The following is a 16977-nucleotide window of genomic DNA, read 5'->3' on the forward strand; positions in this document are numbered from 1 at the left end:
TTTTAAAGTGTGTCCTGTCTTTATTTTTCCTTCATATTAACCAATAAATCAGGTAAAGTATTTTAACGATCTAAATGAAGACATCCCGCCTGTTAAAAAACATTTGTGACATAAAACACTTCAGGAGGATTCAAACAACTTGAACTTTATGAACAGAAAATAATGAGAAGTGTGTAAGGATGCCCATGCTCCTCCCCCTACAGAACAGGGCACGAATAAGGTTCCCTCTGTGGGAAAGTGAAAAGCTCATTAGCAGGATCTGCACTATTAGAATTCATGAATTCCTGCTTTTAACCTGTGTGGGGAAGGCATTCCCTAAATGTGACCTTTCTGTTTGCTGTAGAGGTCAAATGGGACCACAATTCTTTTGTGACCATTTAGATTGTCGGGAAGACTGTGTTCAGAACTCTACCTGCTGATTAATATTTCTCTTGACTAGTAGGCTTGCTTGTAATTGCCCCTACTTGGGATGACTCAGATTCCTACCTACAGACATCCAGTTTGACCACCATTTGTTGAAGATACTGTCTTTTTTCCAGTGTGTATGTCCATAGGTGTGTAGATTTATGTCTGGGTTTTCAATTTGTTCCAACTGATCAATATGACTGTTTTTATGCTGATTCCTTGCTGTTCTTGTTACTATAGCTCTGTAGTACCACTCGAGACTGGGAATGGTGAGACCTCCAGCAGTTATTTTATTGTTCAGGATTTTAGCTATGGGGGTAATTCAGATTCAGAGTCTGATAGAGACACTCCCATGATGACTTACAGATCTTTCAAGATTCTCTTAGGTCTTAGGAATGAATAGTTATTCTGTTTCCTGTCTGCACTGACCTCTCTGTTTCTGTCCAGCTAAAGCCTATTCTCTCCTGAGTTGCTTTTATATCATTGACAGACTGATTTCTAACTTTTCAGTATGTCTGTCTTGTATATCCAGTTAAGGAAATAAAGTAAAATGCCATCTGGGTGGCTAACATCTATAACATCAGCATTTGGGAGACTGAGCTAGGAGGACTGCCAGGATTTTGAGGCCAGCCTGGGCTATCATGGGTTTATGATCAGCATGGTCTAAATAGAGCAAGTTGCTGTCTTTTAAATAATGAGATGGCAACCTTCTGAAAATTTTATGAAAGTCATATTGTCTCTAAGTATGCTGAAAGGTTGTGGTTAATAATCAGAAATGACTTGTGATTTTTCACTGGGCATATTGAGATGTTCTGCTTCCCTTCAGTCCTAATGACCTCATTTCCTCTTACTGTGGACTGAGCTTATATCTAGGTCCACTTCCTTTTGAGTGTGGAGTCATAGGCTTCTGCCAGGCAACCTCATTCCTCCATTTGTTTGATGGCAACGGTGGTGTCTTAGCCTTCCCTGTTAACTCTAGAGGGTCTAATTCTGTGCTCTTGTATTTACCCAGACAGCAAAAGTTGCTCCAGAAGCCTAAGTAAAATGCTGTTGTTATGAATGAGAAAGGATACATTACAACAGAGAACTCCAGCAGTGCATATCAGACACTACATAGATCTGGCACATGAGAACATGGGCATTTAAGGCCAGAATCTATGCAGTGTATGCAGCCACCAAGGTAGAAAAACAAAAAAAAAAAACAGCAAAATGTTGTGGCTAGGCGGAAAGAAGACTGGAAAGGAAGATGCTAGCCACTGCATATATATAAATCTCAGCCATGCAGCAGTTCTGAGGTAGGAAGGAGTTGAATTCAAAGAGTCTAGATAATGTTCCTTAAATACTATGCTTGTCATAACTGCTGGTTATTTTGCCCTGTTTGTCTGATTTCAGCTGAAGGGCACTATATCTCAAGCAGGAGGTGAGAAAGGATTTTGCTCATCCCTAATAGAATGTTCGCTTTGGTTCTTAGAAGCAGAATCAGATTGAGTACCATTTCTTCTCAATATACTGTACTTTCTTCATCACTCATTTCTCTGTGATAACAATAAAACCAAATCTACCAGTGAAATCCACTTTGGTGCTTACAATTCACAAAATTATGATTTGTATAGAAGTAACTTACAGAGAGGACCATCCCTTCACATACCTTCAAGTACCCTACTCTTCATGTCTCTGAGGATTCATGCAATCACTGATCAAAATATTTCTAAAACAACTATGTCTGTATCAACATATATTTGCTTTTCCCCTTAACATTCCTTTCAGTATGATACACAGCATTTACATTGTCCTGGATATCACAAGAATCTGGAGATTATATGAAGTATAGAGAAAGACAAGCTTCCATTTCTGTATAGTCTAAGCCACTTTACAGGAAATATTTGGAGATTATTGGATTTTGTTTCCTGTAGCCACAGGAGAATCTAGAACCAATCCCCTGTAGATACAGAGAGATAGAGCTAAGGATTTTGGTTGTTGAAGGGTTACACCATTGAATGTTGAATAATCCCACTGCCATGATGGATGCTTTTTAAGAAATTTCACAGGCTTGGAGAATTGATTTGGAAAGGCTATGTAGAGTAAAGACTTCTATTTAATTTGTTAACATTTATAGTCTATAACAGTGGTTCTCTACTTAGGGTCACAACCCCTTTGGGGATTGAATGACCCTTTCACAGGGTCACATTAGACCATCAGAAAACACAGATATTTACATTATGGTTCATAACAGTAGCAAAATTATAGTTGTGAAGTAGCAACAAATATAATTTTATGGTTGGGAGTCATTACAACATGAGGAATTGTATTAAAGGATCGCAGCATTAGGAAGGTTGAGAACTACTGCTCTATATGCATTGAAAGACATACCCTTTTTAATAGCAGTAAAAAATATTCTCTTATTAATTCAAATTCTTGGACTTAAATGTTAATATTGTCAGAGAAATATGACACAAAGAGAGATGATCAAATACTACTGAGCTTCACAATGGTCTTGTTAATACCAGGCTCTGAGATTTCTTATGGGGTAGCCAGTGATGTTGTGCTTTATCACCCCCATTTGTGTTTCATTCTCAGCCATCTGTATCCCCAAAAACATCCTGAATATATGCTTCAGGTCACTCAGGACGTATGTGAAAATACTGCTGAAATAACTGTCACAAAGTTGGCACAACAAAATTATCTTATTTTAGGAAAAAAAACATGCTTGTGTTTTGGTATGTTTCTTCACTTAGAATTTATTGAATCTTAAATATTGTACAAATCTAGTAGTCTTATAAGTCAGTATTCTCACTCCAACTTAGAGCAAAAGCAGTCAGTGCCAAGAAGTGGGACTGCTAATACTCTGATCAAGAAACACAAAGCCCAGAGCGACACAGACTGAACTTATCCTGCATCACGAACTGCTTCTCAATTCCTTTAGCACAGGTGCCCCTGGGTGCTGGTGCACTCTGAGGATGGTTAGTGGAGGATGGCTTCCAGAGGCTGCGTACGCCCATAGGAGACATGTCTATATATCTTGATGACAATGCTAGTTCTTGTGTGTTTCAGACTTACCTTTAAATTAAGTTTATCTATAATTCATGTCTCAGTTTCTTTATCTAATTTACAACTCTTATTGAACAGTAAAACTTGTCCTATGAGAGTCAAATAAAAACTGAATTTAGTCACATTATCACCATTTGAAACTCTCATTGCCTGAGAAAATGTGTGCTATGATATTTTTATTACTTCAGGCTCCAGAAACAACATATTTAGAAATGAAAGGAACAAAAAAATTCATGGCTTGGGCATTGTATAAACATTATAGAATCGTGAGAAATATTAATACAAAACCTGCATTATTATATAATGTGGTTTAGTGAAAGAACCCACAAAGAATATTTTCTATTTAATTTGCTTTTATGTTTTCATGCTGTCAGGAACATGTGTTACCTCTGTTCCTTGATCTAGGACCTTGCAGATTGGTCCTGCTACACAAGTGACTGAGCTATATTCAAAACAAGGATAATGGCCAGAAACCTACAGGGCTAAAGATCAGCAATGCTTCCCATGGAAGAGTGGGACTTGTGAGTTAATTAAGGTGAAATGAATCAGTGGCATGCCCTGGGAAAAGCAGCAAAGCTGATTTCACAGCCTCTGTACGTTGTTATCATGAATCTCTAATCTTATTTTTAGTTGATAGATGGTTTCCATTTCTGCCAGGCTTAGAGTTTATGCTATAGCTCACCTATGATAATTTTGTCTAGCAAATGGTCTCCATTTAAATGTGTGAAGTCCATTTTTAAAATGCAGCTGTTACAAATAATTGAAACAAAATATATTTTTTAAGTTATTCAAACATTGCTAAGTCAAATTCAGTATCGGAAATCTATGCTTTCTTTCTATTATATCTCCCCTCCCCCACCCAGAAAAAGACTGGAGACAAAACAAAACACAAAGCCCTGGAAGGACGCATCCACTAAACCATCAGAACTACCAAAATGACTTTGCTGAAAGTATTCATTCTCGTGCTTTGAACCTCACATGCTTCCCTGGATTAAATTAAATTGTCTTCCAGAGTACACAAATGACCATATTATTATTAATTGGTTTCTTAAAAGCTAAGTGTTAAGTATGAGAATTGAAATTTCATGGGTATTAGATAAACTCTTATGAATTATTTAACTTTAAACAGTTTTATGTATCTAAGTTTTTTTTTTAAAGCTGAACTCCTTCCATGTTTACAAGACAGTCTTGGATTTCTAACAAGTTAAACAAGAACCTTTGAACAAATGTGTCCATATGTCAATGCGGTTTAAGTTTGATTCAAGATGTAACCCATTACCTCTGAAAAATGGAAGCATATTTACTAAATGACCAGGCAAAATTCCAGTGTGTAGAATAGAAATAATAACACACAACATTCTCATTCATATTCCATTAAAAAGCCAATGAGGTTAAAATATTTTAATTAACATGCTCAAGGAAATGAAGTAAGAACTGATGCAAGTATTCCTTCATGTTAGAATTTGTGACACAAATATTTTCAACTTTTAACAGGGCAAGTCGATATGTTCCAAGCTGCCTCTTCTCACTCGGAAACATCGGTGATTTTTTAAAAGCACATTTGCAATGCTTTCCCATCACCCTGACTGTGTTTGTGTAGCACCTATAGCCATAACTGGCACCTGGGGCCCTTACATTGCTGGCAGTTTCCCTTGCATTTCTTTGGAGTCTATTCAACTGCTGTGGTTTTACTGAGAAGTCAGTGCTTTGCATATATGATTTCCTGAGACTGTTTGAATAGTCTTTCTCAGAAAACTGTGCCAGTCTGGCAGTGAACAGCACTTCTCAAGGCGAGCTGACAGTAGCCTGATTGGGTTGGTGTGCTTGGACCTGGGTTTCTAGTCATACTCTGTGATCTCCTCTCCCTGTCCCCGCTTCTCTCCTTGCTGCCCTAATGACATCATTGCCCACATCTTGTCATCCCCTTAAATAAGAGAACAAGATTTGGACTAGTCTAGTAAGAAAAAAAAAAGAAATTCTTCTCAGGAAATCTATGCAGAACTCTTGTAAAAATAATTTATATTTGTTGTTTCAGCAGCTGATGTGGAAATAATTTTAAATGATAAACAAAACAGAGTGAAAAATCCAAATTGCTGTAAGGTAATAATCTGTTGTGAAGACAGACATTCTTACTTGGGACTGCAGGTATGAAACTGGAAAGTAGCCTGAAATTTCTCGATGAGAGCGTTATTAAGATCGTCATCTTGACAGTGCAGTTTTGAGATAATGAGAACAAATGTGTTTTTAAATAAGCTACGGGAGCCTTGCTGTGCTACTATAAGGAGAAGCACTGTTGGAGGAAATGGCTCATGTGGGTATAGATATGCTGGTGAGCCATGCTGCTAGCGATCCCATGGTCTTCATCCGTATACCACTGGAGAGAGAAAGAGGTCAGAATTAGGACGTCAGCTGTATTTTAAAAGGAAAAAATTCAAATGAGCTCTTGCGAGGTGTTAAATGGGAAAGGTTGATAAACTGAAGTGTGGTCAAAGACGGTGTCTAGTTCTTCCCCAGAGCTTTTCAAGGTATGTTCAGTTCTGAAGAAGTCTCTGGTCCTCTTTTTCAGGTACTGAGAAAATCCACTGTGCATTTGGATTTACTGCATGGGGCTTTAAACATAGGTATATTCTAATTAAAATACCCAAATCAACTTTCAAATGTAACTCAAAGGTCACTTAAAACCTCACCATAAATGGTTTATACCCATACTATTTTAATGGGTACTAGCAAGTATCAAATTTCTCTACAGTTGAGTATGTATTAAAATAAATAGTTTTTAAAGCAATTTTTTCCAATATAAGTATCTTAATGGCTAGAAAAATCAGTATAAATATTAAAGTGTTATACACACACACACACACACACACACACATATATATATATATATATATATATATATATATATATATGTCAAAAGTCAAATGTATTATTTACCAACAGTTAAATTTTATCCTGGAAATTAAAAGCTCTGTCTGTGTGACACTTATGTAGAAGGAGTCCCCAACCTGAAGCAAACATGCATAAACTAATACCTTACTAAATGAATGGGAAAGCACTGCCAGCCTAGTGCATATTACTGAGACAAAAGTTAATTTTAAAATCATGCCTCGAGTATTATATGTTTTTGCTTTAAGTAGTGAAAAATTAAACCTTGACCTCTACTGAGAATCTGGTCCAAAAGATATGGCAGGTTTTCTAGCCTACGTCTAGACAGTGGGCACTACTGGAACTGAGCACACAGCGAATTATGTGTTAGAAGGAGGGGGGCAGTGTTTTCTAGACAAAACAAGTAAGAAAGCTGTGTTTTAAACAACAGTATTATTAGTGCAAGGCATGTTGTGTGTGTGTATGTATATATATATGTACATATATATATATATATATATATATATATATATATACATACACATATATATTGTTTCTTTTTGACCTGAAAAATTCTAATATAGAAGACTCAATACCCCCAACATTCTCTGCATAGGCAAAGGCAGCCCAGTAGTTTCTGATTTTATAAACAAGCCTAATTGCTTGTTGCCTGCAGTTGTTCAACAAAAGATAGTGTAGCAATCACAAGAACCGTAGCATGCTGATTATTAATATCCCACTGTTGTTAGGATGGCTAGTAATCATAATAACAGAATGGCTTTTACATTTCAGCTATTATCATGCTGGTTTCACTTTAGAATTACTCTGCCACACATTTACGGAATAAGTGATTACTTTCAAATCAAAACAGGGAGAGACTGAACCATCACAGGAATAGAAGAATGGTGTTTTGACACTCCCAGGATATGTAATACTGTGTTTCTCAACCTCAAACTGTCTAATATTTACTCTGTGTATGACTCAAGGATATCACATCTCCAACTTCACACTGGAATGAGAAAGCCCTCTTCAGTCCTATCTTCTCAGAAGTCTCTGGGAAAAAGTAACCCCTGAAGAGGAAACTAGACCTCCCAGATACTTGGTTTTCCCCTGAACAAAGTCTTATTATACCATTGCTTGGAAATCCACGCCAGCATCCACCAGGGCTTTGGAGATCTGAGCTGACTGCTGGAAGTGAACATTATCTGCAGGAAAGAAAGGGAACAAGCAGCCGTAAACAAATAGCTAATAGCCTCTGGAGCGTTGGGCTACTGAGGGGAAGCAGAGAAGACAGTGACTGAAGTTCTAGGACTCAGCATCCCATTTAGTCCAAGACAAGTGAGTTGTGGAAAGCAACACTGTTTTATTGAAGTAAATGTAACAGTCTTGCCCCTCATGCTTTTGTTTTGTCAGTAGTGAAATTGCAAACCTGTCTGTGATACTAAAAAGTCTAATTAACTGAAACTCACCATCTGCTGTTCCATGAATAAGGAGGTACTCAACTTGTTTAAAATTTTCAGCTCTGCTCATGACTGTTGAATTCTGAAATTGGGAAAAAGAATGTCATTATTCAAAAAAGGATCTGCCATAACTGATTTTTCACTTCAGTTTACAAAATAAAATGTTTTCAGCTGGGGCCCCCTTTGATACAAAATATAGCAAACCGATATTCAAGCAAATGCTGTCTCCATGCATGGCAGAATGCACAGCATGCCCCGTGCCTGGGAGACAGGACTGGAAAGGAAGAATGCCACATCTTCCCTGCACATGTAAGAAGAGGGCACCTGTCCCCTAGGCTGCACGCAAAACCCCTTGGGTCCCAGATCACAGATTGGCTGTGTCCTATGCATTAGCAGAGGGCAGAGTCTCATATTAGCAATGTATGTTCCATGGGTTTCTGCTGTAGTTCAGCCAAAAAGTGTATTACCATAGCAACCATGTGTCACATGGTGCCATACATGCTACATTTCAAAGAGCCTGTACATAGCATTTGCAACTAAACATACTCTGCAATATGTCATGTGAACTTTGGTCCACATTGCTAGGTTCTAAATGAAAAGCAAACATTACCTCTGTGGAAACAGATGTTTAAAGCCTAAGCAAGTGTAACATATGGGAGGGGAAAAGGTGAAAAAGATCAAGGGTGGCCTCAGAAAATCAGTGGGTGTTTGGTACTTCCTTGTTTTTAATATTAAAGAAAAATGGTGCTGTTAAATTTTATTCCCAAGGCAGCCAGGGTGCCAGGATGAAGGGTTAAAAGTTCTGTCTCGTGGTCTGAGTCATCTAGGGGCTTCTACAATAAGGGTCAGAGGTCTTGGATGAAAAAAAAAATGAAAGCATAGGTCAGATTTAAATTTAGGACCAGTTGCAATGTTGAGATGAAGGGGAAATACCAGCTAGAGACTGGGAAGAGTGAGTCTGCTTTGTTGCCTGGAGCGGGTTCAGTAGGGAAAAGGGCAGTGACATCTCCATGGGCTCAGAAGCAGCCACCCGGGGTCTGCATTTCAGTGACACCTCTATCTACAAAACCGGTGCACACTGGATACTTGTGCTGGGAGTCCTAGTGGTCTGGCCAGAAAGGTATGGAGCTACAGTTACATGCTCAAGTCTAGTCTTCGGTTTCAATACTACTGAACTTTGCAACTGGAAACATACATGCTGCCCTCTTGAGTCCTGATTTCTGCAAAATGAGAATAAGAATAATTCCACTCAGGAGTCAAGAGACATGGTAGAAGCATTGTTTAAAGTAAGTTGTTGATGCTGACTGAAAATTCTGTGACACAGTATTTCTGGAAAGTGACATACTGTCTACAAATTTCAGTGCAGTTGCCCAAAATGTTTCCATCGACTAAAACTCCTAGGATCATCCTGGACCGGGTAGCTCCAAGTAAATGCCCCATCCTGTCTATGCAGGCTAGTTCCTGCTTAACATTATATGAAATTTCTGACCCAAATTGAGAATTTATTCACAAACTTATCAAATAAACATTGCAACTCATTAAAAGTTGTTCTTTAATGTAATTTTAGGGAAACTTTCATCTAATGGGATGTCCTACATGTATCTATCCATTCCGAATCCATCTATCCAGCATGCTTGCAAGCATGCCTCTGTCTATCACAACATTACCACTTTTATTTGTACAGCCATTCATTTTTTATCTAGTCAAACAACATTCATTTATATTCAATTAAATAATAAAGTCCATAAGACTTGCTTATAATTGTTTATTATCATTAGCATGTAATATATAGCTAAATATTTACCAACTCAATAAGTAAATGAAATATAATTAAGTTTGCTTTTGCAGAGTTGAGTGGAAGTGGAGTAGTCAGAATATAATATTCTCATTCTGCAATTTATTAAGTCATTGCGCCCACTTCCAACTGCTACACCATGGCAGTAGTAATCCTACCTACCATTCCTTGAGCATTTCCTCTGTGCTAACTAACCATCTTGAAGGAGCCAGGAAAGCCAGTCAAAGTCTCACACCTGTGTGACACAGGTCTCTGCCAACCCTGCACTCTATATGAGGAGACAGGTTCAGAAAGTAACTTTGTACCCCAGCCCATCCCTAGGAAGTGTCAAAACTGAACCAAGTCTGGGAAAAACTCCTTCCTTTTCTGTTTCTGTCTTATCTTTTAAAATTGCAAAGGACGTATGATTGTCTTCCAGCAAAGGAACGGTGTGAAATAAAATGTTAATTAAAAATCCTGGAACTTGAAGTACGTACTAGTGGGCACTCTGGGTTCTGAGCCACAGTGGTCTGAACAACCCTGTAAGTGGTGAAGGGTGTCTTTCCCATTGGCAGGTGGTTTACCTCCTAAGATAGCACAGAACTTTGAGCAGTCCTCTGTCCTCTAAGAGAAGCCAATCAAATCAAACCATCCCAAATGGCATTGTTACACATCTGATGTAGCTGGAGATGGAAAGGTGGGGTTAGAAGACCCAGGACTCATTCTGAGTTGCAGAGCCATGGCCCCGTAAGGGACCTGCACAGTGATCTCTTCCCCCCAGTCATGGACTCAGCCTGGGCTGACTTCCTGCCGCCTTGTTTCTGCACAAGCTCAGTTCCACCTTTTTCTCACAGACGATAATTTCCTTGAACCACCAGACCTGACCCAGATACCCAACTGTGTTGCCTCACCTCACCTCCGGCAGCCCCATGGGCTTGCCTTGCTTGGCAGCGTGAACAGCAAAAGCTGCTCCAACCACCTCCCAGTGCCATGAGATGGAGAAATGTCATTGAAACATAGAGTAATAGTTAGGAGGCATATAAATACACAGGACAGTTAGCAAGGAATGTGATAACTACTGGAGTTTGGACCAAAACAGTTTCTGGCTGCCTTTTTTTTCTTAAATGGAGTGAATACAGGCTGAAAGAAGACAATTTTTATAAACAAGTAAAACCCTGAGCCTAAGATAAATGTTGTGATGTACACACTGTAGCTGTGATGAACTAGACATGGTGAGAAATGCAACATACTGAGAAAAAGACGAAAACTGTGATAAAAGTGTCATGATGCAAATTGTTTTACATTAACAATATTACACTACAAAGAAAGAAAGACAAATACTTTAATGCAGCAAGAGAAAAATAAAACAAAAGCTTCCCCTGCAGTTGCAAGGTAAGTGTGCCATTTCAGCTCACGTTTCCCTGCTCATTGGGAGAAGCCTCCAAAGGGACCTTTCGATGAGAGAGACAGACAGCTGCTAGAAGCACACCCTCTTCGGGGCTTTCGGTGCAGAAAACAAACCTCCACCCCAAATGCAATGATGTCACTTTGCCTCTGGACCCACCGGTGAGTGGTTCCCTGCTGGACTGTGCGATCGGGCTTCTCTATTAAGACTCTCTGGCCCACTGTATGGCACACTTCAAGCTGTGGGGGAAACATGCAAAGCCAGCATAGGAAATGCATACATTCCTCCAATATATGATTAATGATTGGGAAGATATTAATTACACTATTTTAACCCACCCAAATTGGATGATCCCCTATTGCCTATCCATGGAAACAGAAATAAAAAAGGAAATGGATGACTAAGTTACAAACCGAATAGTCTATCACCAAGGACTAAAAAGGAAGCTCAGAGTGATAAATGGGCAAGGATGCAATGGTGGTGCAGTTGGCATTCTCCTGAGGCTAGAAACTTCCGGAGAGCCCTGCTGCCAGCAACAGTCTGGCAGAGAGAAGTGGAAAGGATTGGTCCAGTGGCAGTGCCGATTCCACAGCATCTCTGTGAGGAGCTTTTCCTTCGATCCCCAAGAAGAACCATCTGTGGCTGCTTGCTGGATCATGCTGGCTCCTCAGCTACCTTCCAACAAATAAATCTTTGTATTTTTGAAATAAAAGAAGGAGCTGATGAGAGTAGGGAAATGCTGTGGGAAACAGGAGGTATAACAATTTTCAAGCTACCCCTCATGCCATCTACAAAGCAGAAGGACAATTTGCTCCCTGAAGAGAAGGATGGTGGCAGCTGCCATGGTTCCAAAGCTTCCTTCATGGCAGGTGTGGGGGGTCTTTTATAATCACTTCTGTGACTCTGGGAGGCATATATGGTTACTCCCATTATTTAGAGGAGGAAATTGAGGTTCAGAGAGGGAACATTGACTTCCTCAAGCTCAAACTTCTAGAAGTCAAGAAGCAGACTTTCAGTGCAGGTCATTTGAACTCCAAAGCTCAAGTCCCTCTCTAGCATGTTCTATGGTCACTTGACATCACAACTAAATACTCATTACCATCCACAGGTCCTGTAGAGGGCAAGCAGTCACTGGGTCTAGAGGATAACAATTTAGCAGACTTGGTCAGCTATTGCCTTGGGTTTAGTGGCTTACTCTGGATTCTCCTCCTGTGATCAATGCTGTATGAATAACATTAAAGGGTGCCATTTGGGAGGATCATCATTAATACCAAGCAGAGGGCACAGAAAACATTTAAGAAAAACTGAATCCAACCCCCACTAAATAAGATGTTTTACTTGTGTACATCTATCAAACAACTGTACCCATGAGTTGCCAAGGAAAGAGCTCCCATCAACCCCAGACAGGGGGCTCTACCTCAGTCCTCACAAGCAGCACTGGCTGCTTTAAAGATCACACAGCAGTCAACATTTTATCAGCACTCCACAAACAAGTTAAGGTTTGGCTTAAATCTGAAGGTCTCTCTCCCTTTGGCATATTCTGGGATAATAGAACAAATGTCAAATCAGTACAAGATGGCATATTTACAAAATTGCACCCTGTTTTGCATAACCTAACGATGCAGCAGTTCTTAAGGATTGAACGTTTCAAATCTGCTAGCAGAAGACTGCCAAATCTATGACTGTTTCATACACTTGCCAAAAGCCTATCAAATTTTGAGCAAAATGCAAAATAAATCTCCTCTACAAGTTAAATCAGCCCTTCTGTGTGTTCCAGGCTGCCCTCTCCTCTTGGCAGCAAGGCTCAGGACTGGGGCCCCACTCCTCCTGGCCTTGGTCTTCTACTTCTCTGTTTATTCACAAGACCATCCCTTCCCAGTCTATGTCCTGTCGTATTTATTGGTCACCATTTGGTCTGCTCTTCCCAAAGCTCTCATGCAGATCTCATCATGGATCTTTCTCAGAGGTCCCAGGAAGCCCTTCTCCTGGTCACGGTCTATCTGCCTTGTTGCCCCTTCCTCTCTTTGTAATCTGTTGAGAACCTCTCTGCTCTTCCTCATGTCTTCTCCCTTCCTTCTTTCCTGGCTCAGATAGCATCCTCTTCCTTTTCAAACCCTCAATGTCTATACATTGCTTAATATTTTAGTGCCTCAGTTTCCCTGTCAATAAAATGGTGGTAATTATCCTGATTCAGAGTGTTTCAGGGAGACTTGAAGCTGAAAATATATGTAATCTCTTAGACTAGAGTCTAGATATACTAACACATTAGATGAATAACAATTGAGGCTGAGTGGGGGGGGTGAAATTCTAGATTTTGGCTCCCCCTCTTCCCCTTCCTTCAGGCTTCTGACACATAGATTTCCAGTCTCCATTGTCACAATTTAGAAGTCTCTCGTCTTTTTCATACACATTGGATATTATATAATGTTCAAGTTAATGTTTTGCTACCCTTTAAAAAATTATCTTCCCCATGTTTTTCCTTTTTTCTTCTCTCTAAAAAATAAACTTTTGAACAAATCAAATGCCAGGCACTTTGAGTGGATGAACGAAAGTCTCTTCTGTGTTCGAGCCTTACAATTCTGACTACAGATGGGCTTTGAGAAATTCTTCACCCATGGGGTAGGCTCCCATTCCTTGAGGTGTGGTTACACTGCTGCATGCTTGTGGCTAATGGTGGTAGAGTTGCCTCCTTCGTTGTCTGAATTCTTTGCTTAAATTTGTCATCATTTCTCTCTGTTGTGCATGGAGACTATGTAGAGAAGATCTGTCCACCAAATGACACTGTTCATCAGCTCAGACTTCTCTGGGACCAGCTCCTTAGGGGTTCCTCGTTGAGGTCCTTGGAGTCTTTAAAAGAGTTCCTGTCCTGCCACTTGGCCATAGGTGGGTGGCAATCTTCAAACAGTCTTATGGAATCACTGCAGGTGTCACTGAATTGAGTCCCAGGATCCCCTAATCTTCATAGCAGCTTTTAAAGCATAGGAAATACTGCCCCCACCGGGAGGAGTCAGCCACACAGGTATACGCCTTCATAAAGGTGGATGTGTTAGCTTAGAGTGAGGCACACATTGACAATTCACCTGGCATCTCTTTCCTCAGTAACAAAAGGGCCCAAATTCTCAGGGTATGTTCCTCTTGGAGATTTGGGTTTCTCTAAAGTCTAGGTCATTTATCCCCTAGGACTGAATCCTCTCATCTACCATATATTAAAAATTATATTCTTCCAAACTCTACAGTTCTATATATCAATGGCTTCTTAGCTAAGAACATAAACTTAGTTATTGTGCAACAGCACACTTTGTGCATTTCCTAATTCTGGATGTGCTAAGAGACTCCTGCCTAAGTGGGAATTTTTTTCAAAATATTTTCTTGACCCATGAAAATGCAAAGTGACAACAACCTTTAAGGGATTGTTGAATTAGCTCTCATGTCTTTTCAAGGGATAGGACAGGGAGAGAGAGAGAGAGAGAGAGAGAGAGAGAGAGAGAGAGAGAGAGAGAGAGAGAGAGAGAGAGAGAGAGAACAAACCTGAGAAAGAAAAGAAGTAAAAGATGATGGGGTCCAGAGGGGCAGCTGGGGCCTTGGAGGAAAATAGAATCTTTGAATATATTCTTGCCAGAGACAAAAGCACAGGCTCATTTAAAAAACAAAGGAGGGCAGCTTTATTCTAAAGCCTGCTGTGCACCAAAAATAGGCACTTAGATTCAGTTCTCCACTCACATTCAGATCCCCACACAGATTCAGTCCTCCATGCTTAAAGTAAGCAACTGAGCGCGGTGGAGACGATTCGATTCCGTTAATGCATTTGCCTCACTTACTCCTGCCCACCTTAGCTATCACCCTCCCGGATAATTCCTCTGAGTAACACATTGGGAACCTTTAGCTCCCTGGTACTGGCAGTTTTAATGTGTCCATTGCCAGCAATGAATTTCATGCCAAGAAAACCCGACTCCTGGCGTGGAAGGATTAAACAGTCCTCGGGTGCCATCTGTGCAGCAAAGTGAGAGAGTGACTTCGTGCACCCAATGTGCGTGTGTTGCCATTGGCAGGAGAAAGTGACTTCTATTTACATGACTACCTCATGCAGGGAACACCTAAGGGGAGAGATGAAAATGGCCACCTCTGTGGGGGGTAGACTTAGGGGAAGGGAGGATTGGTGTGGGAAAGAGGAACCTATAGAAAAGACTGAAAAAAAGAAGCACGAAATGGCAGATTAAAAGTGCCATCCTGTAGTAGTATATATAGAGAGAGCTGATAAAGAGATGTATGACAGGTATGTGTCCTAAAGAAGTGAAGCAGATGTCATGACGTCCTTTGGTGTCAAGGTTCGGACTTAACCCTGTGCCTCCGGCCTTATTGGCTCTTCAAACTGGGGTTTTCTAAAATGAATGCTTTGGCTTTTTATCCACTATTCTCTAGAGCCAGGCATTAGAATCCTAGGCAGTAAAGCTCTGTGTTTTCAGGGGGTTTCAGTACTTTGACGTAGCCAAGAAAACCCTCTTTCAGGTTGGATAATTAAGAAGAAAAAAAATCCAGCATCAAAATGAGAAAAGTGATGGAGAAATACAACTGTATCATAATGTTTTACTTTAAAACTTTTTTAAAAAAATTAAGTCAAGATAGGTTTTAGGTTTATGCTTCATAGAAGGACACTCAAGGAGTGAAATGTTGAAGATATAATGTTAAGTAACAATACGGGGTGGAGGAGGGGAAAATCCAATGCTGAGTAACTACTAACTCAAGGCAGACTAAGACGAGAGTCCATAGTCCCACAAAGAAAGTAACATAGTGTTTTCAAATAAATGATGGTTGAAGCTTCCTCATACATGGGAATGGGGCACAAATGACAATCCAGGTATAAGGGACCCATAGCAAAATGTCACAAAATTGTAACTGACACTTAAACCAGGCCATTGTGAGGAGGGTGACTACTGAGCTGAAGACTGAAGAGTGAAGACTGGATTTAGCCAGGTACACAGGAGAGTGGCATTAAAGCAGTGTGTGCAGTGTGTGTGTGTGTGTGTGTGTGTGTGTGTGTGTGTGTGTGTGTGTGATGTGCTAGCAGGGTGTGGATTGTGGGAAGACACAGCATGAGTGTACAGACTGGGCTACCATTACCAAGGGAGCTAGGTCATTATGTATCAAGTAAACAATGCTTGAAGCAGACTATAGGCTGTGGAGTAGACAGAGTGAGAAGAATGGAGTGTGCACTGTTGGGTGAGACCTCTGACAGAACAGGGAGAGCTTGATTAGGAGGCTTCTTTGTAGGGAGAGATGTCTAGTGTGTCACTTTAATTGCAGGTTACTTTTCTATCATGTCTCAGAAACATATAAAAACATGCAGGCACTAACACAAACATGTCCCCCTGCATATGCAAGCTTATAATTAGATTGAAAGTAACAGGTGAAAGTAAGTTACACATACATACATACATACACACACACATATGTGCATACACACACATATATACATACGCACATACATATACATACATATACACATATACACATACACACATACACATACATATATACACAGCATACACACATATACATATACATACATACACATATATGCACACATACACATCTTGCAAAAGTAGAGACTTTAAATTCACTGTTTTGATCAGATGGTTCATTATTATTCCATAGTAATAATGATGGCATCTTACAAAAATGTACGTATATTGCTCAGAGCAATGTATTACAGTTAGGTCTATGTACTAAGAGTCACAACACAGAGAAAATTTTGTGTTGACATTATTCTTGTTTTTCTTTCTTTTTAATTCATTCTTCCAGGGAGAATTTTGGACCTCTTTGGAGAATGGAAATGTCAGAGATGATTTTCCTTCTTATTAAAAAGCTTTAATTTAGTTCACAATTTTTTCCCCTCAACTAATATGGTTCACAGAATCAGTAAAGTTTTGAAAGTGTCAAAGTGGTGCTGTTTCATACAGCTGCATAAGGGTGACATCCACACAGCTTTGGTGTGGCCTCCACACTAGCAGTGACGCAGGTGA

At 39.9% G+C, this 16977-nt stretch overlaps 1 protein-coding gene across 2 annotated transcripts in view; it reads right to left on the reverse strand.

The window, feature by feature from the left end:
- Nucleotides 1–4839: 4839 nt before the first annotated feature.
- The window catches only part of Dpp4 (dipeptidyl peptidase 4), an 86686-nt gene continuing 74548 nt past the window's right edge, over nt 4840–16977 (reverse strand). For both annotated transcript variants that reach the window (XM_006984654.4, XM_042275366.2), the window contains exons 24-26: nt 7788–7860; nt 7450–7523; nt 4840–5827 (exon numbers count right to left, since the gene is read on the reverse strand). In XM_006984654.4, coding sequence (XP_006984716.1) covers nt 5729–5827; nt 7450–7523; nt 7788–7860 — 246 coding nt within the window. In that variant the 3' untranslated portion in view covers nt 4840–5728. The remainder of the gene's footprint in view (nt 5828–7449; nt 7524–7787; nt 7861–16977) is intronic.

This window comes from Peromyscus maniculatus, chromosome 4, assembly GCF_049852395.1.
Source record: "Peromyscus maniculatus bairdii isolate BWxNUB_F1_BW_parent chromosome 4, HU_Pman_BW_mat_3.1, whole genome shotgun sequence".
Classification (NCBI taxonomy): domain Eukaryota; kingdom Metazoa; phylum Chordata; class Mammalia; order Rodentia; family Cricetidae; genus Peromyscus; species Peromyscus maniculatus.